Source organism: Takifugu flavidus, chromosome 14 (genome assembly GCF_003711565.1).
Source record: "Takifugu flavidus isolate HTHZ2018 chromosome 14, ASM371156v2, whole genome shotgun sequence".
In the NCBI taxonomy this organism is placed as follows: domain Eukaryota; kingdom Metazoa; phylum Chordata; class Actinopteri; order Tetraodontiformes; family Tetraodontidae; genus Takifugu; species Takifugu flavidus.
The window spans coordinates 2,910,402-2,935,987 of record NC_079533.1 but is presented as its reverse complement, the minus strand read 5'-3'; the positions used below and the strand labels follow the sequence as shown (position 1 = coordinate 2,935,987).

Sequence of the window (25,586 nt, the reverse complement as noted above, 5' to 3'; positions counted from 1 at the left end):
ACTGACACCCATGAGACCTTATATAGACTGGTTTGTTTATCTTTCCTATTCAGGTCTGCTTAATTGAGTTTACTGCAGATGGACTCCAACAAGATGAAGGATCATCTCATGACAATCAAGAGAAATTGAATTGGACCCCAGAGTTAAAGTCCAAGGGTCAATGCGAAGGGCCCAAATACTCATATCAATGATATATTTTTCTTTTTAGATTTATTTTAATAGATTGTTTTGTTTCCTGGTGAACAGCATTATTTTATAATCAGGTTCTTATTTATGTCAAGTGGAAAAAATGACCTCATCATTATTAAACTGTAACACATCTTTACCTCAGGTTAATGTTAAAATCACTGAACTTGCATGCGTGTTAACACACATATACGATACGTATCTATTTTATTTTTTTAGACAGTCTGATAAATTAAAAGCATAATAAAAAGCTCAAGGAAATCTAAAAGGTAATACGGTAATACTTCCAAAAAAAACCTTTCATATGTTTTTAAATGTAGTTTTAAAAAGCTCTAACATGATAGATAAATAGGCAATAGTAAGTCTAATTCATGCCTGTTAAAATCTTGTCTATCACAGCAGGCCCTGAAATGTCTCCAAACCATCAGTGGAGTGGAAAATGCAAACAAAATACAAATGTTTTTTTATGTATTGTATTTCTTTAGCTGTTAGCTTTATGATGTTCCCTGCAAATATGGGAGAGATGTAATTTCAAAGATATAATAACATGAGGACAGACTGAATTATGAAGAGTTAAAATAACCTCTTCCATCAAAAGCTAATCTGCTTCATACAACACTGTCCAACACATGCGGTGGACTGCTGCCCCCTGCTGGTACAATGATATAATCTACAGTGTAGATTCTACACTATATATTTTAGGACAACTGTTTGGCTCTTACAGGTAGAGGTAAATTCTTATATGGATACATAACAGACATGTTTGCTAAACCTGACTGATAGCTTTTGCTTTCCCTGTATATATTTGAATCCAAAGAACAAAAGTAAAAGACCAGTCATCAATGAGGTACTGCTAAAATGACGGGACGGGGCAGGACGAAAGGGGGTGGGGGTCTACTTAAAACTTCTTAATTACGTCCACAGTGAGAAAAACATACTCCAGAAAACTCCAGCACTCACGAAACAGTCCTAAGGCTCATGGTCACCAGGACTGAGAACAATGACAGTGGAATGTCACACAGCTCGCAAACACATTGTGGGAGAGGTGATCAACTCCCCTAAAACTGAACTGTCCAGTTGTCCTGTAGCCCTATTTTGAATTTTGCCATTTCAACTCACTAAATAGCGAGGTTACATGTATTGAAAATGTAAGTGTACCTTAATTAGCCCAAATTGATTTTGTTGACAGTGGAACTTTACCTGGAGGGTCCCGAAGTCCACGTTTTCATAATGGAAGTGGGCACATTCTGCCAGTTTGGGAAAATGGCCTTTGGTGAAGGAAAGTCTGAAAAAATACAGTTTGGTCAGTCATCATCCACTTCTCACAAAATCACATTTTAAAAAAGATAGAAATGGGGGAAAGAGCAAAATAGCAGCAGGAAACCATGGAAGAGATGCAGTTACTCTGAGTTACGGTGACAACATAAGTGTGTGTACAGGAGTGTTTGCATGCATGGGTGTGTGTACACTCACTTTTTAACATTTTTGACCTTCATGCTGGCCGTGCTGCTGCTGCAGGAGCGCATGAGGGGCTCTGCCCTTAGCTCAGGGATCTCGGCACTCCTGGCCTAAACACACAAAAATGCACCAATAGGACAGGGTGTAACAGCTGCAATAACACAAATAAACCTCAGAAAATGGAACACCCAACATTTTACTCAGTCAACAGCTAATAAACCTTTAATGTCCTACAGAGTCAGGAGGGACAGATGAGTGCCAGCCATTTTAAAGTGTAGCTGAAATGTGAAATCAGTTCAGTTATTTCACAGTACTGACAAAGCTTGATAACACAGTCAAAATTATTAGACAAGGTGACATTTTTCAAGTATTTGCCTTCCCAAAGTGGTGAGGGAAAAAAAGACATTACAAGGTCTGAAAATACAGGACAAAAACATCATCTACATCAACAATGATGGCTGTGGCCAGTTAAAAACATGTCTTCACATTTTATCCCCCACACCAGAGGTAACTGTCAGAACAGAGGTAAACACTTCAAACAGACCTGAACCTAATTTAAAAACATGAGTATTATTGAAAGTAACATTGTAGAAACCTACATAGATGCACTGTTATCTTTCAGCGAGACACAGTCCATTAAAATGCAATTCAGCAAATTGGAATTACACCTACATCCAAAGAGAGGTCAACAATATAATTTTAAACATCTGGCAAAACAGCATACAGGATGTTTCCAAAAGAGGTTTTAATTTCACTGAGCTGATATGGCGAAGCAATAAAACGAAAGTCCGCAGATATAAATAAACACTGAAGGGGAAAACAATCAAATATTTTGAACAGATTAAGGTGAAAGTAATCATAATCCCGCCCACCCTAATGTGGGTGACAATTCCTCACGCAGACTGATCCCAGTCCCTGATCCCTCATCAGATTTGTAATTACTGGAACACATTTTACTCTGATTTGCTGTGTCAGAGATTTAATGGGAACGTTACAGTGTGCAGCATAACATGATTTTTGCCACACAACACAGGTGTTTATAGCACATCAGTGTAAGCCGTTTGGTGCTTCTCATCACCTCTTCAAAACACTGGAGACATTCATAATTCATGCCAGTCCAGTCTCTACCAGTCTCTCTGATCAAATATGGAACAAAGAACAGCAGACGTGCAGTATTGAACTCCCGCCTCTGTACTCAATATTAATCTGCTGACATTATTGTTTCTTTTTCTCTGTGCTGGATGATCGAAGGAAGCATTTCAAATCAAAATCAAACCGCACGGCCATTGTTGGCTCCACATGTTACCATGGAGACGACCTCGTTTTCACTGTGCTGTTGATGCAAGATGCAAGGACCATCCAAACCAAAGGCAGGAGGAAAGGAAATAGGAATGATGTCGCCTGGTGAACGGTGAAATAAACAGTTTGGTACTGGGGTGGGAGGTGGGTAAATGCTTCGGTAAAGACCTCAAAGAAAGTTATGTGCTGAGACCATGTGTGCCAGTGTTTCAGAAGCAACATTAGGGTGAGTGATGAATCAAACAACATTGATCCAACTAGTGCAGCATCAAGAAAGTCAATATGATCAAGCAGATCATCAAATGTGTAAATGTAAGGAACTAAACGCTCCGATCAGCCGATGCCCAAGCATGTGTCTCACCATAGCACTGATGGTTTCCTCCCAGTCAGGTCTCTCTCTGGGATGAATATGAGCCAGCTCAGGCACAATGTCGTCGTCGTCCAGGTGACGCCCAGACCTTAGACCCCTACAGTCAACACACAGAGTACCATTAAAGACATTTAAATATACATACGGTTCGTGAAAATCATTTCTTCTTCAGGCAAAGCTTGTAAGAATGTGTCAAAGCTGCAACAATCACGTGACCTACTACAGAAAACTCATATAAGCTGCACACTATGTAGACGTAGATTGTGGAAGCACGTTCCTGAGGGCACTTCTCTAAAGAAGCTTTTCCTTAATAGAAGAATTCGACATATAGTTAAAAAGAAGTGAACATCCCAAAAATCTGCTTAATGGGGATAATTAAGCAAAACATGATCAAGATTCAGTTTTCCCTAAACAACCAAGATATCGGTTTGCTATATAAACAATACCTGCATGTTAATCATTCAATTATTACTAAGTACATGACAGTAAATGTTATTTTAGTTAAATTCTTCTTGAACCTGAAACATGCTACATAACTCCTAGATAATGCAGAATTTCAATGTCAAATCCATGACATTCAATTCCAATTACAGCTATTCACTCGAATAAAATAATTCATTTTAATGGAAAAAAAATTGTGATGTTTACATCCAGCCAGTTATTGTCATCAAATGGCTGGACGTACCAAAGAGTCGGAGGAAGATCTTTCCTGCAACACGAAGACCGTCTGACAGCATGAACAACGTGCTACAGAAGAAAGGTCAACTTGAAAATCATTTACTCCTCAAGCACCACCTTCATGTGTTAACTACCACAAAGATTCCTAGCATTCCTTACTAAGTAGGCAGTGAGAGCAACTATTGCACCTGCTCCCAACAGTCGTAATAAAACTGCAGAGAACAGGAGCTTGAATCCGTGTGAACTCGTCTGCCATCGACCTACTTTCTCTGCTTCTGGAGTGATCCAACTACAACATTGCAAAACACCACATTCATTTCTATACAGACTAATTTCTTTGCTTAAAATACAAGCCTCTGCACATTACTGTTTTCTCACCATAAATAGAAATAAGCCGAAGCTTTACTCCCTAGAAATTCACTAAAAATAATGTTACTCATATTAGCTGTTGATGACCGTTGGCGTTATCAAACTATTCAGTGGAAATCATACCAGAAATTACAGCCAACAAAATGGAATCATTTCCCCCTGATACAATTGTGTAATATAAAAGTCATGAGTGGATTTTGGAGGTTAAAAAGGTTTTTAAAAATTTCAGTAATAGAAGGAGAGGAGAAAATGAAGCCTGATGTCAGCAATCATGATGCCAGAATGAGTCACTAACAATAGCAATGGCAATTATTCATAAAACCAATTTACAATTTAAGTATCATTCCTGAAAAAAAAAAACCCCAAAAAAAACATTAATTCAGGCGAACCAAAAATAAAGCTGCCAGATTATAAAGTACATGTTTTCTTCTTTCCCTGACCTTAAGAAAGCATACATGAAAAAGCACATTTATAACTAATCCAAAACAACCAGATATAACAAGACAGAGAGCGAATCTTGTTTGGAGACGACGAGGTTTACTGATGGCCTCGTTCTGCAACTGTGACGGAGGAATGTGAGGGTCAATTTTAAACTTGGTTTAAGGGTCATTCAAGACCTTCAGTGTTTGTTGGGCTACAAAACAGCAAAGAGGTAGAAATGAACCGAGCACAAACTGACTAGAATAAACGTGTCCAAGGTAGTTTTCTCTGCTTCTTCAGTTCTGAACTCACTGGGGACCGAGCTTGAAAATATAGCCCCTGTGGACCATTAGCATGTTAATGATCTGAGTGGTCACCTGAGAGTCGTTGGCAGGGTTGTTCACCTAGTTTCGGTTGAGGTGCCCCCCCCCCTTTGTCTGTTGGACTCCTGGAAAGGTTTTGAACGTTTGGTTTGTTGTTGGAAGGAGTGGAGGACTGCATTGTACATCCTCCACTCCTTCCAACAACAAACCAAACTGTTTCTTCAAGAGAAGAAACACAGTCCAGTTGACAGAGAAAACTACCTTGGATAACGATGACCTGGATGATTGAGAATCTACACAGACATCTAGAATAAACATGCTCATTTCTACAACTCTAAGATGTTTTAATTAGGCTGCATGGCCTCATCTGCCAGGACTGAATACATGTCATATCATATTTTACTCCGTTGAAGATGGGGTTTGTTTTTGATGGCACTCATCTGCTTTAATCTAACAGCAAAACAGTGAGGACTGACTTTTAAACATTTACGACAATTCCTTTGTGTGTCTTTTCAAATACGTAAGCAGACCTGTCATCTTGTTAAACTGGATGCAAAGAACTTCTGAGTATGAGGGCAAAAGTACATTTTAAAGCTGTGAGAGAGATTCTTTGGCTGAATACTGTAGAAGCTCCCCTGTGTTGTCAGCTGTGAGTCCGTTTTCATCTCCAGTGTAAGTGTAACAATGTCAAAACCCTGCATGATCTACATCTCAGTGCCTGTTTGTTCAGAGCAAGGTGCTGATTAAGGGCCAGATCTTTTGGCCTCATGTGGGTTGCATATTTTCTCTCGCTACTCCAGCATCTGCTGCAAAGTTTCTTTTTGGGCCATTTTCCACTGTTGTTACAAAACACCTCAAACTTTTGAACAAAACACTGTTGGAAAAACAGCCTACTTGTTATGAACAAGATACTGGTCACGCCTCCTCTAAATATTTGCCGAGCATAATTTGCAGTTGGCTGCCACTTTCCTTTATGTTGCAAAGTCAAAGGTAAATGTCAGACTCTTGTAAATGCATCTGCTGTGTTCCGTTTGAAGTGTAATAGGTCAGATGTGGTTTGAATCTCAAAAGAAAAGATCCGACTGGTCAGAGTACCTGTAAGGTTACATGAGCTCATTGTAGCTGCCCTGAATAAGTAATGAAGTCTAGTTTTATTGTGGTCTATGTTCCCCGAGCACTGTGAAGAAAAGGCCTTGGAAATCAACAATCGCAAGCAACGACATAGGGCACTATTAGTATGCAGGGCACAAGACTGAAGTGTTCTGCTTGTTCTGGCTGAAACCTCTCCAGTCTGCCAGCAGTTTAAGTTCCTGTCCTGTTGGGACAACACTGAGTTCATGTCTTTGACTGTTCAGCAACATTAACCCTGTGTTTTCTCCAACCCAGTTACATAGAGATAGACACACTTTTTTGCATATTCTTATATTATATTGTACAGTAGAGCTGTACAATATAACACAGCTGTAAAATGCTATTCTGCGATGCACTAATGTTTGGACAAAGTAACATTGTTAGTTTTGAACATAACTGTGGCTGTTTTAAGGTGCTGAATTTCATTTTTGTGTCTTTAATTCTGAAATCACTCAGTACACAGACAAAAGCAATCAAGCCTAACCAGTTACAGAGATCCCCGCCTACTTAACGACACATTTTGATAAGCTCTAAGGAACAAGGCAATCGGAACGCTGTTACAAACCTCTAGCTCCATCTTAGTGTCACTTTTTAACTCTCCCATTTTGGATAAGCCCAAAACAAGGAGAGGAACCAAACCCAGGGTCAGGCTTATAAACAGACAACCAATATAGGCTAAGCATGTTCCTTGGGCATTTAAATATAAGCATTCAAATCTATTATAAAAGTCCAGTTAAAAGTCCATATCCATATGCTCATATGTTCTGGACATGTAAATGCCTGATCACAGAAACACAATCAGGTGCAGGTTACACTCAATGATACCCGAGTAAAATACAGCGCAGTCAAATGCAGTAAGTGGTCAAGCTTAAGGGAAAGAAAACAAATACTTTTTCTGGGTAAAAAAGAGGAAAAGAAAAGGCTCAGAATATGCATTCTGGCTTCTGCCATCCGGTTGTTTACACTTTGACCTTGTCAATGCATAAAGAAAACTGTGGCATCAGGAACGGTTTTCTGTAATGTCTCCTTCACTTCTCACATTACCTCTCTTGCTCTATTTTTGTTCCCCATCATCTCTTGATGCAAAAAAAAAAAATCTATGAGATGGAACAGTATATACACAGCACTATAAAAAGCTAAACCATTGCTTGAAGCATTAAAAATATACATTGATGTATTTTACAACTTTAGATGATCGATGATTAATTTCAGCCCTTCTTATCCATTTAATTTTTCCTCAGAAACTGAAAAAAACTAAACTAAAAATTTAAATCCTCAGGGATTTATCTTAAATTACAGTAGACAATAAATGACAACTAATTTGACAACAAATAAAACCACTGTAGAATCCGAACATCTAAGAGTGTTGCTTCCTGCCAAATCAATTAGTGACAGCATCAAACCTCGTGAGGATCACTCAACACTCTGAACATGTATACACGGAATGTGACACCAGTGCAGCCTTAAATTAGCAGCTACCTGATCTGTTGAGTCAGACTGAGGAGAGCTCGGATGATGGTAAAACCCTCTACTGTATCTTCCACCCTACCCAGCTGCCTGTCTTTTTTAGGGAATCATGAAGAGTGCATCACTTAATCTTCCTTTCCTGCTCCACTGATCCACTCTTCTTTACCAGGAACCACCAGACAGCTTTTATAATGCACCAACCCAGGTCAAATCCAATCTATCCTGTCTGACAAAATACGTTATCTGCCGGAGGAAAAAGACCCCACACACGAGGGAGAGAGAGAGACACACACACAAACACGCACACAGAGAAAATAACAATCTACAATGTGAAAGAAGAAATTAATGTTTTTGGTTGGCTTTTATTTGGTTCTTTTTCTTTGCTTTTTCCACTCATTCTCAGTGGTAAATGTTGGACCACTGTCTAATATATGCTAAGCTGCTGCTGCCATGGTAACTGGGTAGAGGATACAGACCCAGTTCAGGATTGACAGTACATGAGGAGCAGGTGAAGAGGCTGCGTAGCCTTAAATCCCACACTGCACACGCACACATGCAACAACCTTAAAATATCTGCAGCAGGAATAAATCATCGTTTACCCCTGATCCTATAGCAGGGAACAGACGCTGCATACCTGGTTTGAAGAGACAATATGGAGAAGTCGGAATGTTGAGAGGTGGTTACCCCTACAACTGTGAAGGAAAGGGCATAACTAACGGCTGCATTTTCCCTCTGTCAAGGGAGATTCTTCATCTCTGATTAAGCCATCAAAAATCTCACTGTAAAACAGATAAATAACGCAATGGGTAAGGGATCAATATAAGGGAGAGGAGCATCACTGGATTGGAATTCATCAGAGGCAGCTGAGATGGTGTCAAATGAAAACTTGGAGAGGTGAAAATAAGAAGGGGGGGGGCGGGGATTTACTGCTAAGTTGAACCAAATGCGGACAAAACGGTTCTTCCCAATGCAGAAAGGATAATGAGCCAACACATATCTACAAGAAATTCTGGAGGAATGGAAGAGAGAACAAGACTGAAAGGAGAACGAGCTTCAGAAGTTTTTACGCCACAATTTCACACAATCACCTCTTTCCTTAGGTTGTCCTTTGTCTTTCGGTTAACATTATTTTATCTTTTCTCGGCATGTATAATAATAATACTAATAATAATAATACCTTTTACACTGTTTCATTTTATTTGAACAATAAATGCTCTGCAGAGGAGCAGTTCAGCTTGGAAACCGTTACTGTTGTAGAACGGAGAAATCTTTCTGACCACATGTCAACATGATGAATTACCAGGTTTACTTTGGCACTCATCTCATGAAATGCTTATTTGACCACTGTGGAACTGTTCATATTGAATGTAGTCACTTTTTTCGCTTAATGCAATTCTCAATCTTTTGACATTAGTCAACACTTTTAATACAACATTAATAAAACATTTAATATGAACTCAATTGCTGCATTGCTGAATATGCATTTCTTTACTGAGCATCTGCATGCGTGTGGGATGACAGAGGGCAGGCATGTGGGTGTACAGCTGTAGCAATGACGTAACTGGCTGACAGCTAATACACTCCGGCAGTGGTAGCTGGATCCGCTTTATCAGTACAGGAAATCTGAATGAGCGCTTTGACAATGGTGGCTGGCGCACTATTGTGATAAGCTTCACGGGGTGAAGGTGGGGGTTAAACAGGCAGTGGGATGGTGACTGTGCAAATTCAGCGTAGCTACAGCGCTCGGACACGTCCCCCGATGTCTTTCCCACTTCCCCTGCATGCACATTCCCTGCTGTCATTTCTGGAAGCTCAGATGAAGCAAAGAAACTCCCCCTTCCATCATTAGCAAACACTCCTACACATTCCGGTGTATGTGCGCACACACACGCACCGCACTTGCACTGCTACAAACACATTGTGTCTGCAAAATGTGCCTCGTACAGTGAAGACAGAATGGGTGCGTATTCCTCTGAGGCATAAAGATGTTTACACACTGCACCCATCTCCTGTTTCCACTATAAACAAACTACTAAGGTGAGCAACTAAACCCAAAGGTGTGGTCTCAAACACGCATACACACATCCACACTTTTATCTTCCTATTATCTTCACACTGGCTGAAAAATGTCCAGGGAGCTGCTGTTGGTGCGCCGGCTACATTCTGTGATCTTACCTGTCCACGATGTCATAGCTGGACGTAGCTGCGGTTCCCAGCAGTCCCAGTGCTGCACTCCCCACCACTGCAGCAGCACCGCTGCCTGCCTCCATGATATTGACTCACTGCAATGTGCAGCCTGCCAGAGAAACAGAAAGGGAGGGAGGGAGGGAGGGGAAGGACAGAATGAGAAAGCCGGGAGGTAGATCAGGAGGGAGAAAAATGAATGAGATCAAAGAATGAATCGCAGGACGTGAGGAGAGGGAAGAGGACAAGAGGAATAGCGTGTGTTGGGGGGGGGGGGGGGGGTATAAATGAATAGTAGGGGAAAAAGAGAAGAGGGAGACATGGTTAAATTAGATGAACTCTGAAGATGTCAGGTGTCAACGTGCTGGATTTGCCATTTTAAACACTGCATTTTGATGAGGATAAAATAAGTCAACAAACTGACATTAAATTGTTTTACACTAATATTACTAAATCAAATTTTCACATTTTGGAATTAGAGAATTAGTTTTTGGCTTGTAAAACAAAACAATACCTCTGATACCACCATCTTTAACATTATTGAGGGCAATGTTGCAGGTTTAGCCGAGATCCTTCTTCAAATTAGGATTTTTTTATGCATGTTATGGAATCTAAGCGAGTATCCTCTTTGGTAATGTGACTAAAACAGTGCAGAATGAATCTGATGCAAACAAGAAGTAAGAAAATAAAAGGTGATACTTTCAGAAAAAGGATTTCAACAAGAATGAAAACTATTATTCCATCCTACGACCATTTACACAAGCCTGTTACATAAATTGTCTTACAATGACACTATGAACACGTTTAATTTTCTTATTCCTAACTATTTTCTAGCTTTAATTAATTGCCTATGTAATGGCCCCCTTTCATAATAAAGGTTACTTCACCTGTTTCATGGAAAATGCCACTTAAGTGACACTTAAGTCTTGCAAAAAACAATTAAAATGCAAATTGTACTCGGTGACAGGAATGCATTCCAATACAATTTGCTACATAAGTGGGGGTTAAACTCCCTCCCCTCCCCTCAGATTGAACCATACACTGATAAAACCCAACAAGAAGAGTGTAGTGGTTTATTTTGGCTCTCCTATGGTCAAGATATATTTGTGTTTGAGTAACCAAAACCATTTTAAAGAAGCTGTGAGATGTTTTCTGTTGGGGTGAAAATATAGATGAATAAAAGCATTCAGTTGGTTTGAAATAATGCTTTTTATTTTTACATCTGTCTGCACCATGCATCCATGGCAGAGCCAAACCACAGATGAAGAATAGCTTTAAGTCATGAATATTTATTCATTCTTTTGCCAATACTTTTACGAATATTGTCATTTAATTAAAAATGATCATAAATACATTTCAGCCATTCAGACGTGACTTTTTTCTCTCCCAAACTTGTAAAATGAAAGGTGTATACAAACTGGCTACCAGATGGTATCAGGTGCTGTGTTCTAATTTTTAATCGACTGGTTAAGTAGAGCCAGTTTTTTCTATCATCCGTTGGGTTATGTTGGGATGGCAGCTGCTTGAGTCATCACAGCTGAGAATGTCTTTAATTGTATAAATCACACAATAGCGGCCACCTCATGACAAAACAGTGAAATCCAAATGCGTCACCATCCGCAGGCAAAAATAGATGATAAAAACAGAGCAGGAATGACTCAGTAAACCAGAGGAGGGGAAAATCCATACAATGGCTGCTTGCTTTAATCCCAAGAGGATGCTGTGCTGAAGGAAGGTGTGGAGAAAACGACGTAGGAGGAGAGAATCCTTACTGGCTGCTAACTGCAGGGTATACATTTGAGCTACACTTCTGGAGTAAAAATCAATATGCACATTATGAGCTGATATGTATCTTCATTTAATGAGAGGTGATGGTATTTACATCTGACCCCCAAATTTACTGCTGATGTTTAATGAGCTAGATATAGACGAGGCCAACTGAAGTATGTCATTTTTGGGGTTTATTTTTTCTTCCACCATATTTCCACCTGAAAGTGAAGAGGGAATCACACCAATGTGGCTTAACCTGTTCTCTACCACCTCTGTAACATTTGCACTACAAACAGTAGGGACATGCTCTTGTCATCAAATTAACAAAATCTAATTTATTCTGAATTCAGTAAGATCCCAGACAAAGCCAAGTGTCATGAAATGATTTTCTTTTCTGTGGAACTTTGCTGAAAATATGTACAAAATCGTCGAGATTTGCTTTTAAAATAAATGTGAGGGGGAGAAATCAAGGCTGTTGCTTTTGTAGCTATTAAAGCCACATTAATCACGCAATCCAGTTTAATACAGGGGCTTGTGGTTGGAGCTCAGGATATGGGACAGAGGATTTTCTGAACAGGACTAAACTTGGGTTAACATCAGGTCAACTAATCTCACATATGGCACAATAGGAAATGCAGCCAAAAAAGATGGAACAATCCCAATCAACCACGGACATCTGAGTGTTGGAGGAAACAGCCCAGCCTGAAATCCACCAGCCAACATTCTATTCTGCATGCGTCTGCCAGTTTAAAGAGAAACTGAGGGGTAAAAAGCCCCAAATAAAATAAATTCTGGCAGAAAATCAGAACTCTAATAATAAAACACTCTTGATTTACTATGACTAAATAAAAAGACAACAAGCAAATGTTAATAATGGAACAAGCAAAAGCTAGCATTCATCCAAACAATTCTAATCACTTATTAAACTTACCAACAACTGGCAACATCACGATTATGGATGCGGTACATGGTTATCTATCCCCTAATATGAAGGAGGAAACAATCACTTGCACTTATCTATTATTGTATGTAGTACCATTCATTTCAGAGTGCGTATGTGCGTAACCAGTGGATTCCTATCACACCTTTACAGGAGTCATGTGCACCGCAAAAGGATACTAATGAAAATGTGGCAACTGCAGACATCTCGTTACCAGCGACCAAGTGGAAATCACAAGGACAAAAGGGCAAGGCCAGGGCTACCACGTAAATATGCTGATGATACAACTCTGCAAATGTTGCAGAAGCCAAGATTACAGTATGTATCTTCCCATTTCATGTTCACAGCATAACTTTTCCATTTACTTTAGGACGCTACTTGACAGCTGTCCGGGGAGTATAAAAGAAGCTTCCCTACTGGACACAAATCTCCTGCTCATCACATGTCACCTTTTTGGAATCAGAGTTAAATTATTTTACTTGTGGTGACAATAAGCCGATTTCTCCAGTGAAGGAGGGCTAAAAGTCACACATTGTGATCATGATTGAGTCATATGTCACACATCCTCTCATAAACTCTGGAGCAAAGTCCCGTGACGAAAATATGCTGACTTATCAGCAGACACGAGTACAAAAACCAACAGAGTCTCTGCTTGCTGCAACCTGTAGCTCTGCACTGAAAATGCCCCAGAAACAGAAAACACCTTTCTCCGAAATCTAAAACCAGTTGAGTGTTGGACTATAGTAGAAAAAGAATGAATGTATATTCTGCTTTATTGTCAAAATACGTTGCTTCATGAGTGAGTTATGCAAACGACCACATGGTCAGTACATTATTCAGCTTCTACCCATAAAGTATTATTGCTAAAGAAGCAATGATAACATCTAAATCATGACTATCTCCTATTCCACCACAGAAATCGCAATGAAAGATACAAAACAGGGATAATATATAACATTCAATCGTGTCAAAAGAAACTGGACCACCTAAAAACCCAGTCATCCATCAATTCATTTACCCATTCTTTTGCCTAAGCACTAGAAAAACATAATACGTTCAAGACAGATCCATGAGTCGACCAAACTCTTCTTAACAAAATTCTTCTCAATTATACACAGGTGAGTTACACTCAAATACATAAAAACCAGGTGGGCGCTAGAGGTGTAAGCCCTGCAGATGCTTAAAGAATCCTCCACGTCAATAGATTATATCTAATACTAATAATGATGATAATAACGTTTAAACTCCAGAAAATGAGTAGACAGGCAGATATTTTAGTAAGATAGTGGTTTGCCAAATATGATTTATGGACAGAAATCACATTGGCTTTTTATCATAGCTTATGTGAATTAATAATGTAGACTGCTGGACAAGGTAGAAGTAGAATTTTCAGTATGTAGACTACGATTCATTCATTGGGTTTCAATGTATACTGGGATCAGAGAAATGGCAGCAAGTCAAGTTCATCACTGAGATCAGGGGCCTGACTTGCTTTTAAAGTGATTAATCCAATATCCAAAATGATTCTTCAATCTGCCAACGCCTCTTATATGATTAGCTATAACTTCGATTCTGTGTAAGGAGGAAGGACTTTCATGTCCTGCTTGATTAAAAAAAAAGAGATATGTTTGAGATTGCAATGTTAAAAATGTCCACGGATTTCTGTTTTTCAGGAATGAAAAATTCAAACCCAGTATTAGTAATTTTGTACAGCAACTTTCTATAATTCCACATTATGGAGGAAAAAGTAAATGAATTATGCAGGGGAATGTTAGCAGAATGATGTGTGTGCCCATCTAACATCTACAGTGGAATAAATTATATTCACAGTAACGCTGATTGTAGCTGTTCTACATTTGAGTGCCAACACAGCAGCTGAACAGATAACACGCTAAAAGAAAAAGGCTGACTTCAGTGGATCAGTGTTTGCCTTTCTTCCAGCCTGTGTGGTGCACTGGCGTTATGGTTGAAGTTTCGCTGCGATCTCTGGTGAGGGAGAAAAGGTTGAGAAACCCTTGAACCGGCATGCTGACTCACTGTGACAAACACAAACAAGCCATTTATCTGGGAACCTTCAGCCAGGATGTGCAACTCAGGCAAAATACTGGCTCCTGTCAATCATCTCTCGTGCCGTTTGCAATGACAAATTCAAAGCTCACAGATCGGATGCTTCCCTTCATTATCTCCCCTCCGAATCAATGAGACAAGGAAGCGTGCCAAAATTGTCCTCTTACATCAATAATGCTTCCAGAGCAGGTATAATAAAATGCATTTGCAGCAGGTGCATGATTCAGACCATTCATTAGACACGGTTCATTTGTCTAAATCATTTAATGTCGAGAAGAATGCACGGATCAATCATGAAGATGAACAAACAGCCAAAACATTTTCCAGCTCACTGGCGGTGAACGTCTGATGAAGGCATTTCCCGTGGGCTCACGTTTGGGCTCAGTGCCCAACCTGGCCACGAGCAGTGGAACATTTATGGGATGTGACATTAAACAAGCAGCAACTTTACCATCTCAAACATGCACAATATAGATAAACGTGTCCTTAATGTACAAAGACAACTTGACACTTATTGACCTAATTGACAGAATTAGGACAGGATATGGGTGGGGGGATATTGGAAAGCGAGTATCAACTAAATCTGAGCCACCAGACAGTTCTGCCAGGAAGGCGGCGTTCCTCACAGGGCCTTCGGAGCCGCGGGGCTCAGAGGGATGCGCGTTCAACCCGAAGATCAAGCAGCCTCGTCAGCAGACGATGTGACGAGGACTTTGGACAGGTTGTGCTTTCTTTCACCAATGTGACCTTGCTACGCTCTATTGCATAAACAATGATATCAAAAAGGGGAAAGTTTTACCCCTGTCCCAATATGTTCACCTATATTTTGTTATTCATGAGGGTAAATTAACTACAGGCTGTCAGGACGGCTTTGCCCCTAAAGGCCAATTTGGCAGAAATAAACTCTGAAATATCAGCGTCTTGAGAATACATGAATAAATAAGTTCACAGAGTGGCAAAAAAAGAACTGCTTGCTTTCTATTCAGGGCAAGTTCCTGACCCAGGGTCAGAGACCCCCAACACTTGTGCCACAGCTGGCCCACAGCAGCATAGCGATAGGCAGGCTGACACCATGCAGTTTAAAATGATTTAAAACACAATAAAAAACACAACCTATATCCTAAACTGTATTGTTAACCATCTCATTGCACCAACCTGACATATGACAACCCAACATATGACAACATTTCTTATGCAAATTATATGACTCTAATCTGCACCATGTAAATTAAGTGGCAATTACCTGAAAAAACGATTATTGCACGCTCAATAACAACATTTCAAAGTGCCCCTCTATGTCAAAAAGGTTGTTAATCCCCGTAGGCAGATGTTATTATAGATGATTATACTGCTGGCAGTGTCTCTATTGTCACTATTCATTACATAAAATCCATACTTCATTTACGCTGTCATGACAACTTCTAAATTATGTTGAACAACCACAAATGCAAGACAAATATAACTAATAAAACATCTCATCAACTTTGTTCAAGAGTTTTACATTTTCTGTAATAATCACTGAAAATAATTTGCTGAACCCATGTGAATGTTACTTTATAACCGTAATGCACAATATGAAGTCTATTGTCTCCAAAAACTACAGTTGAATCCAAGCTTTAAATAGTTCACAGTTGCTGCAACAAGCACTGGGAGCACTGGGGTGTGTTTCCCATCCCAGTTTGCAGCAGCCAGCAACATATTTTGCACACTAGTTTATTACAGCTTCCTCTGATGCAGAAATCCAAACAATGACGCACTTTATCATCTCTTTAAAGGAAATAAAATCAAACTAAAACAAGCCCATTCAAGCACCAACATGCACCAGAGACGTTTGTGATGAGGTTCTGGGAGCTCCCAGTGCTTTCTAGATGCTTCCACTACCCTGGCAATGCAAACTGTTGAACGGCATCATTTCTCATTCCTTTACAAATTAAACCTTCAAGTCTCTTCACAATTTGATGTATTTTCACCAAAATGATGTTGTTTCACACAATCTGCTCTGAACAAATTCCCCGTGTGATCTCATTATCCTCCATTATGTCACCGTGGGAATACCATGGCAACTGACTAATCAGTCTCCGTGTCAATGCCAGGATTGTTTAGGGAAGAATGGAATCTCCCTTGAGAATGTCACGGCATCCTGAGAGGCCTGTGGCTGCACAAAGCTTGGAGCCTGATGCCATTTACACTAAGTCTCCGAGTGGCTGTATGACAGCAGCATATGTATCATGCATTATTAATAAACATATAGAAAACAGCCACAAAGGATGCTAAGCCGCAAACAATGCCTAGTATCTGGAGCTAGTGTCTGGCTTTATCTGATTCCACCTAGGAAAAGTTGATACAGGGAGAGCTTTGATGGTGCTGGAGGTGCACACAATAGGAACAAAAGACGGTTGCATAACCAGAGACATGACCGGACATGGCCGCGCATTTCTCATCAAAAAAGTGCAAAATATTCAAATCAAAGAAACAAAACCTATTTACTCACCTGAAGATACCCAACAGCATCTGATTTTATACTTAAAAGAAATATTCATATACAGTCAAACAATGCTGCTGCAAGTAAAGCAACAAAAGAGGCTTCAGGAATTTCAACCTGAAGAGATACTATTTTATCAAAAATGTTTTTTGCCTTGACCTTCAATGAAACAGCTGCTTGTCCTTATATGATGGATTCTGTCTCTTATCAGAGCAAATATTTGAAATTGTGATGAACCGACTTTAGTGTCTGTTTTACAAAGTGTACCTCATTCAAGACCCCTCATTTTTGAGCAGCAACCATGGACAAGGTTATGGCCTGTTCTCTGTATAGAATTTGTCATCTTAAATACAGATTAAAGTCATCCAGCCAGGTCTGATTAAAAAGTGATATAATACAATGAGTGATGGGCCAGACGACCAAACATGGATCATAGTTTTACAAGCCTATTTTTAAGACTTGTTAATTGCAGCTATAAAAACTACACCAAACCTTTACTAATAATGTCAGTATCAGCACTGCATCATCTCCAGGACATTTATACACCCCATTACAGTATTTTATGCCTCATAATCCATCTGCATTGTAATGTAAAGCACAGTTCCAGTCAGTTCCATTAAAAGTTCCAGGATAAGCTTCTGTCCCACTACAACCACTCATTTATCCTCTGCCCAACTATAACTTGTCCATTTATCCTCTTTGTCCCAGTTCCACTAAAACCAGCCATTTATCATCTGTCCAACTATAACTTGTCCATTTTTCCTCTCTGTCCCACTACAACCAGTCATTTATCCTCTCTGTCCAACTATAACTTGTCCTTTTATCCTCTCTGCCCCAATTATTTCTTTTCTGCTCCACTATAACCAGTCATTCATCCTCTCTGTCCCACTATAACCAGTCTCTTATCCTCAGTTCATCTATATCCAGTTTATTCATCCTCTGTCTCACTATAACCAGACCATTAACCTCTGTCCCACTATAGCCAGTCATCCATCCTCTCTGTCCCACTATAACCAGTCATCCATCTTCCCTGTCCCACTATAACAAGTCTCTTATCCTCAGTTCATCTATATCCAGTTTATCCATCCTCTGTCCCACTATCTGTCCCACTATAGCCAGTCCATGTATTCACTGAAGTTGATCAAACGCGCCTCAAATTTAAAAGTCACAACAAAAGGATCCTGCTCATATTATATCACTACCTTCATCATCTAACTACTTCCATCTAGTAGCATCAGGGTGTGTCGGATAAATGTCAGCTGCCTGTAGAGAAGAGCTTTGCATCAGTAGCCACGGTCACTTTTCCTGATGCTAAAGGAGCAGCACTGCTAACCCGGAGCTATGGCATTAGCATCAATAAGTAAATAAACTAAATGGTCCTCAAAGGTAGCCGAGGATACAAGTCAGTTTAATAATAATAATAATAATAATCAGCTGACAGTGGTGTTTCTTCAGTAAATATAATAATTTAGAACACACTCGGACTGGGAGGGAGTGATTCCAGTAATGCCACTGGTGGTTCCACATGCGGGGGGGGGGGGATTCGTCACCTCCATGCAGGCTGGGGTTTTCAACGTTGGGCAACAGCCGCTTGGAACACGCTGTCGCCCGGCACGTTTTCACCCCAGTGTGCACAAAACACAGCGTCGCATATACTTTAAGCAACATTAAACCACAGAATACACCTGTGAGTGTTTAAAAAGACAAAAAAGTATAAGTACCTGTGGTTGTGGTGGTGTTCTGGTGGGAACTGTGTTCGCTGACCACCGTTGGACGAGATGAGCTTAGCTTTCACTGTCCGCCACCGGAGCTTCACCACATCATGGTTTCACTCAGCCGAAACAAACTCCAGCGAACCAGCACCGAACCATGGGTGTTCTAGTCCTCACTCATTCTCTCCGCTGGAAATAAAGCGCAGTACCGTTCACTCCAACCGGGTAACCGTGAAACAAAAAGAGACTCTCCGGGGAAAACAACCGGCAACATCCGTCCGACGCTCCTCTCTACCGGGGGACGATTTTCGCCTTAATAATAATTCACTGGCTGTCTAGGGAGCAGTCAAGGTATTTTTCAGGTTCCTGGGGTGAAAGAAGGATATATCCAGGCTGAAACTTGTGGAAAGGATCTCCTCTTCCTCCTCTTCCTCCTCCTCAAATGGGACTAGAACAAATGAGTCCGAATGAGGATCCACCGGAGCGGAGCGCTGTGCTGCCTTCACAACCGTCGGAAACGTGAAGGAGGACGTGGGAGTAGGGAAGCGCTACTTCATGTAACGTTTTAAGGTCTTTGAAATGAAAATAAATTGAGAGAATCCCATCTGTCAAGAGGTTTGAAATTAATAGAAAGCTGTAGCCCCCCAGCCCCCACGCCCGCTTTAAAATAACCAACAGTGAATAAAATGTGACAATATGAAAGGGACTGGTGCACAGGTGTATGTAGGCCAGGCACCGACTTATGAGGAGGCTGATGATAAATGTTTCATCACATCCTAATTAGTCCCAGTAAAGCTACTGTATCTTAGCTAGAGGTTATTGACTTATAATAGTGCCACATACATTTAAAAAAACATAATAAAACATGTAAAATGACAGATCTCAAAGTTATCAGTACCATTTTATTTAATAATATCATTCATTGTGACATATAAAGTGTGTGCATGGGGTTGGTACCAGCCAACCTTTTTTGAGTTACATTACTGGACACAAATTGTCAAATTGATGTAAAAATCATTCATCCTTCCTTTAAAGCGTAATAACTCTGATTGAAACAAACAGCCCTGAACTGTGAGCCTGAAGGCAGCACACAATTCAATTTTCAAATTTTCCTCAAAAGCCAGTTTTTCCTGCTCTGACGAATTTGTAAGGTTAAAACAAGCAATTACTCTATTTACAATACATATATAAACAGAACCAGAGAGACTGGTTGGTTATCTTCCAAGAACAACTTGTGCAAGTTGACTCAGTAGATTAATTCATGCTTCGTGATTGTTGACTGAAGCCTCTTTATCACTTTACCCCAAAAACAGCTGCTGTTGACCAGCAGATGGATAAAAACAACAGTTACATCACTCTCTGTGCAAATCATTTTGACACAAACTGTTCATGTGTCAATTAATGGAGTGAGAGCGGATCCAAGACTGTGAGACTTGGTCACAGTTTCGTGACATGAGAGGTGCATTCACACCCACTGCATCACGCTGTTTTCAGATTGGAACTGCATCTATGCTGACAGCCAGATCTGCTATAGGTGGAATTTATGAAGGGAGGCTTAAAAACGATTACCATTTCATACATTACCAAAAAAAAAATTGGTTCCATTCTGTCACTTTAAAATAGATCCAACCCATCTGTTTATGCATGGGGTTGAGACAAAATCCTAATTTATTGTAACAACATTACATTTCAGGACTACTGTGGCCAGTCATGCACAGCCTGCACAACCAGTTTAGTTTACACACAATTATTCCGTCTCCTCCGGTGTCATAGTTCTCTTTCTAATTTAATCACCATTCTGTCAGATGAATGTTGTTTTTCTGCACACATTCAAGGTTTTCTTCCACTCTTTATACAGCAGTTTTTATGTGATGACCTTCATCAGATAGGAACAAGCCACTAACTGCTATTTTGTCTTGTATTTTATTTGTTCCCCTCATTTGTGGATGATTTTTCCAATTTTTCTTTTTTAATTAAATGTAACCGCTTCCCTTTGCCATTTTGTCTGCAGTGTATAAAATGAATTGTGACTTTAACAAATGACAGTAATTACAAATGAGTCAGCTGTAACATTTAGGGAAAATAATCACCTCAGGAAGATAAATAATCTGATGCAGAGATACTGACAAAAGTCTTTATTCTTTCCCCAGAAAAAGAATGAAGAGAAAGAATGATCAAAACCTGCCCCCCTGTGGAAGCTTGGAGAGGGTTACTAGTGCAATGATTCAAAATTAGAGAAAAGAAATAGTGAAAATTAAACCTTCCCATTTTATTCAAAGTAAATCAAGACTATGAAATGATTAAAACAAAAACTTTACACAGACAAACATGATAAAAGAGGTGCATGATGCATTTATATTCTGTGTGTGAAGTCACTCCCTTCTTCACAACATTAAAAAATATTTAAAAATCATGAGATCAGTTTGTGTGTGCCAGTAATTCCAAACAAACAAACATACTGTATTTGTTTATGGAAGAGTGGGCCAACATTATGTTAATATTATTTTTCAGTGAAATGTTCTAATATCATTAAATTGGATGATTTATCATCAAATATCCTGAGAAATTATTGATCTAAAATAATAAAGAGAACACATGTTGAGTATTGCAATATAAGGTGCATCATTGTAAGATATTACAGATGGACACTCAGGGACATGTTCTAAAAGGGATTCTATATGCTGCACAAACATTTTAAGCACATTTATGGAATAAAGAATGAATATTTGGCTTTCAACAAAAGCAATGCTGCCATGAGCAAGATGCCTGTTTAAGTCACACATGGTTTTATCTAACCCGAGGGACAGTTTAGAAAAAATGAATGTAGAAGACCACACTAAACATTCATGCCATCACCATGGTCAAACTGTTGCAACATCAGCATGGAATTTCCGTGATAAGTCGGCAAAGAAAACAACCAGATGTTGTATAAATGTGGCACACTCAATAGTACCAAGCGAGTAGAAACCTAGAAATAAAATTAACAAGTTCAAACAGCTGCATGCTGTGAGGGTCAAAAGCAGAAGCAACGCTCCTGTCTGTTCTCTATTCTGCACTACAGCACGTCGACAATAAAGCTATTTTTAGTCAAAGCTGCACTCCTAAAGAAGCAGGATATCATCAACAAATCTCGGGTTTGACGGCCGATTTGATATTTGCTTTGATAAATCGAGCCTGTGTGAGTTTATGTTGATTGCCATGGCAACATTTGACACTAGTCCTTAAAATCTTTTTTAAAAACACACACTCATCCTCACAAACTTTTGTTTCACAACAATAAACAATATGAATATATTGTAATATAAAATGTAATTAATATGTATTTATTTACTGTTATAATTTATTTTGAATGAAGTGGAAAAAATAGCAATTTTTTTTTTTTTTACATACAAAAATAATAGCAGAGCAGTAATAACTAATCATTTTAGATTATTTTCTTAGACGACACCACCAGTTTCTGCTCAGGACACATTTCCAGTAAATCCTTTTAAGTGGTAAAAAAAAAATCCCCAAACCCGCTGCATCATAAATGATTTGATGTGCATCGAACACGCTCAGTCTGCCATATTTTACACTACAATTACAGTTTTGACATGTCGAGCATACATTTGACATACATACACTTGCAAATTGTTTTCTCACTCACTCACTCACTCACTCACTCACTCACTCACTCACTCACTCACTCACTCACTCACTCACTCACTCACTCACTCACTCACTCATCTTCAGAATATTTGTCTGGTTCTGTGAGCTCTCCTGACTGACAGGTGTCACTGAAGCGCTGGGAGGCAATGGCTGCTTGGTGAGACATACTCTTCTTGATGATGTCACCTTTCCTCCACAGGATGATCTCCTACAGACAACACAAAAGAGCCCTGACATTGCTTCCTCTCATGCCATCAGTAGCATGCCCAGTACTGTACTGCTGCGCACAAGAGTTTTTTTGTTTTAATGCTAAAGCATATTTATTGTTGATATCTGTGATGTCTCCACATTTGATTCACTCTTCGGTCAGTATCATCATGTTTTCATCACCAGTTTGGAGCGGAACCAAGCACAGAACTAGAAAGCTCCTAGATTAAATCATGTTAACAGCTGGAAGCGACACAGAGAAATTTGAACGCAACATACCTGCTGTTTAAAATAGCGTCTTTCCTCCTCATCAATGAGGACCAGGTTGAGGTAGAATCGCACTGAGAACTTCTTGTTAACGTCCTTCATGGTGGGTGTCATCTCATAGCCTGCTAGAAACAGCCTGATGGGGATGGATTCTCCTGCAGCAGCAACCAGAGTCACATTAATATAGTGTCCTAAAAGCAACAACACGAACCAGTGAGGACCTAAGCTTGTCTTTTCACCTCTAACCGGAGCTCCATCCATAATTTCATATTTTGCAATGGTGTCATTCTCGTGGAACACATTTGGACCTGTGCCAGAGCTCTCTCGCTTGACAATGTCAATCTCCATATGACGGATCTTAACCCTCACCAAACTGAAGTAAATCTTCCCCACAATTACATCTTTTAGGTGATACCTGCAACAAAATATAAATACAATCAATAGTCTCACTCCTGCTCACACTATGGACATTTTTGCCCTTAGAAAAAGACATGCACTATTTCATTTGTGTTTTATAAAAACATACTTGGATTTATTGTACTCAAATTCTATATGCAGGCAATCTTCAATCCCCACTTCCATCTTGATGGAGGAGTTGAGTTCAGGGTAGGTGCTGAGTGTGTGAATAACAAGGTCCAGCTCTTTGGAGATATCACTAAGTCTCCGGCCAATCGTTGCTCTCAGAAAGTATCTACATGAGAAAGAAATGGTTATGTGGCTGCAAAACTCAAAAATAAAAACCCACAACTATTTGAAATGGAAAAGTTGCCATCTGAAACAGATTATAACCAAATAAACTGAGCACACAATGGCAGGTACCGTAATTTGACGTTTTGTCCGGTGTAAGACTCATAGGGTTTCTCCACATGTGTGAACTCAAAGTCAAATGTCTGTGACTGCGTCAGCTCTCCCGGTCGTGCCAAGTCTTTCTCAAGAGACACAAACTCATGGTGGTTTCCTCTGTCATAGTACAGCTCTAGAAAAACATGCACAATGGTACCATCAGACAGCAGTGGCAGCATAGGTTTATTCACATGTGTAATTGTTAAATGCTTCCTTCTATCAGGTGACAGCACTTAAGCGTGTTGTCTTGATGATTGATGACTTCAAATCCAAACTGAAGCAACACATGGCTCAAAATAAGGTTGACAGTAACATATATAGCATCAGACAAATTTTAAACAGTCATATGATCATTACGAGGATAACACCCAGAGTGAATTGCAGATTTCAAATGGATTTCCAAATGTTCCTTATCAGAAGTGTCGACATCTACATTTGTCCTTATATTGTATTCAAAGCAAACAGAAGAATATCAAACATAATTATATGTAATATTAATAATCATCATAACAGAATGATAAAACACTATTAAATATCACAAGACGGAGCAGCGGGAGGATTGAAAAGCGAGGGTCAAAGGTCACTGCACAGCCAATGACTAACAAGAAGCTGACATCAGCATGTACCCACTTTTGTCACGAGATAGGAACCGTTAAACTGTTCTAAACATGACATTAGTGTGTAGAGAACAAAATGAGCATGTTCTTGATAAACAAGTTTAAAAAGGGTGCGGGCGCGGACTGCGGCTCATAACAGGCCGCCAGCAGCTCACCTATCTGCCCGATGAACTCGATCCTGATGCCGTTGTGCTCCAGCCTCTTTCCCGGATATTTGAGCGTGACACTGACCTTCCCAGACACCGTTTCACCGTCATAGAAGAGAAAAAATCTGTCCTTTTTCCCATCTTCGCTTTTATGCTCAGCTTTCTTTCTCGTTTCGGCGTCATTCAGAACTATATCGATCTCGGCACTTTGACCAAACCCAAAGATGTTCATCGCTGCTCTTGACCCACACTGTGCCGCTGGATTCGGAACGATATGTAATAAAGTATCAGAGTTGAGCGCAACACTTTAACGCTCAGATGTTCCGAACATATGATTGAAGACTTCTGTTTACGATTGTCTTAGTGCGCATGCGCGTTCCCAGACGCGGTCTTGCTTCAAGAACCATTATTAAACACAGAAAGCGTTTTGATTTGAACTGCAATCTGTTTTGGGGTTTTTTTGTAATAAGTTAACAAATTATATTTTGAATGTTCTGGCGAAGGTTCAATTGTTTATTTGTTAAAATGAAACTTTTGTGACACAATATCAACAGGCGGAACAATTAAACGACCACTGTTTCCTGCCCGGAGTACAGACTTTCAGGTACTCGTTCCCACTCACGGGCTCGTTTATTGTTATTATTATTATTTCTGTTTCATTTGGCGAATGAATTACTTTCGAAATTGTAATTTATACGGATGAAATAATAAATAAACAGACATTTTAAGATTGGATACAAGTTTATCTTCATTTTACCAGTGCAAACGCCTCCCGGAATTTCAAAATTTAGGATTTGTTTTAGATGCTTTGGGACAAAGTCTGGATGGGTTGTTGCTTTACGGTATTTCCTGATTTTCCAGTTTTATCGTGGGCCTCCTTCCTCCGCCAGAATCTTGTCTCGATATTTTGAAGATATATTTTACCAGTCAAACAATTCTGTGATCAAAACACTTTGTTCGCCTTGACCTAACCATTAAGCGATTCGGTTTTGAGAGCGTGT

At 39.7% G+C, this 25,586-nt stretch overlaps 2 protein-coding genes across 5 annotated transcripts in view; both read right to left on the bottom strand.

Moving 5' to 3' along the window:
* The window catches only part of arhgap32b (Rho GTPase activating protein 32b), a 46,372-nt gene extending 27,016 nt beyond the window's left edge, over positions 1-19,356 (bottom strand). For all 3 annotated transcript variants that reach the window (XM_057055329.1, XM_057055330.1, XM_057055331.1), the window contains exons 1-5: positions 18,867-19,356; positions 9,878-9,998; positions 3,305-3,410; positions 1,660-1,754; positions 1,387-1,471 (exon numbers count right to left, since the gene is read on the bottom strand). In XM_057055329.1, the coding sequence (XP_056911309.1) occupies positions 1,387-1,471; positions 1,660-1,754; positions 3,305-3,410; positions 9,878-9,972 (381 nt within the window). In that variant the 5' untranslated portion in view covers positions 9,973-9,998; positions 18,867-19,356. The remainder of the gene's footprint in view (positions 1-1,386; positions 1,472-1,659; positions 1,755-3,304; positions 3,411-9,877; positions 9,999-18,866) is intronic.
* Positions 19,357-20,977: 1,621 nt separating this feature from the next.
* Positions 20,978-24,970, bottom strand: vps26bl (vacuolar protein sorting 26 homolog B, like). Of its 2 annotated transcripts, none has more exons than XM_057055336.1 (6): positions 24,595-24,969; positions 23,799-23,955; positions 23,506-23,670; positions 23,219-23,394; positions 22,992-23,134; positions 20,978-22,713 (listed from the first exon to the last, which is right to left on the bottom strand). In XM_057055336.1, the coding sequence occupies exons 1-6, from the start codon at positions 24,815-24,817 to the stop codon at positions 22,576-22,578; spliced, it is 1,002 nt and encodes a 333-aa protein (XP_056911316.1). In that variant the 5' UTR covers positions 24,818-24,969; the 3' UTR covers positions 20,978-22,575. The 2 variants fall into 2 exon arrangements, with proteins under 2 accessions (XP_056911316.1, XP_056911317.1); XM_057055337.1 differs by lacking the exon at positions 20,978-22,713 and adding an exon at positions 22,738-22,930 and having other exon boundaries at positions 24,595-24,970.
* Between the last annotated feature and the right edge of the window lie 616 nt (positions 24,971-25,586).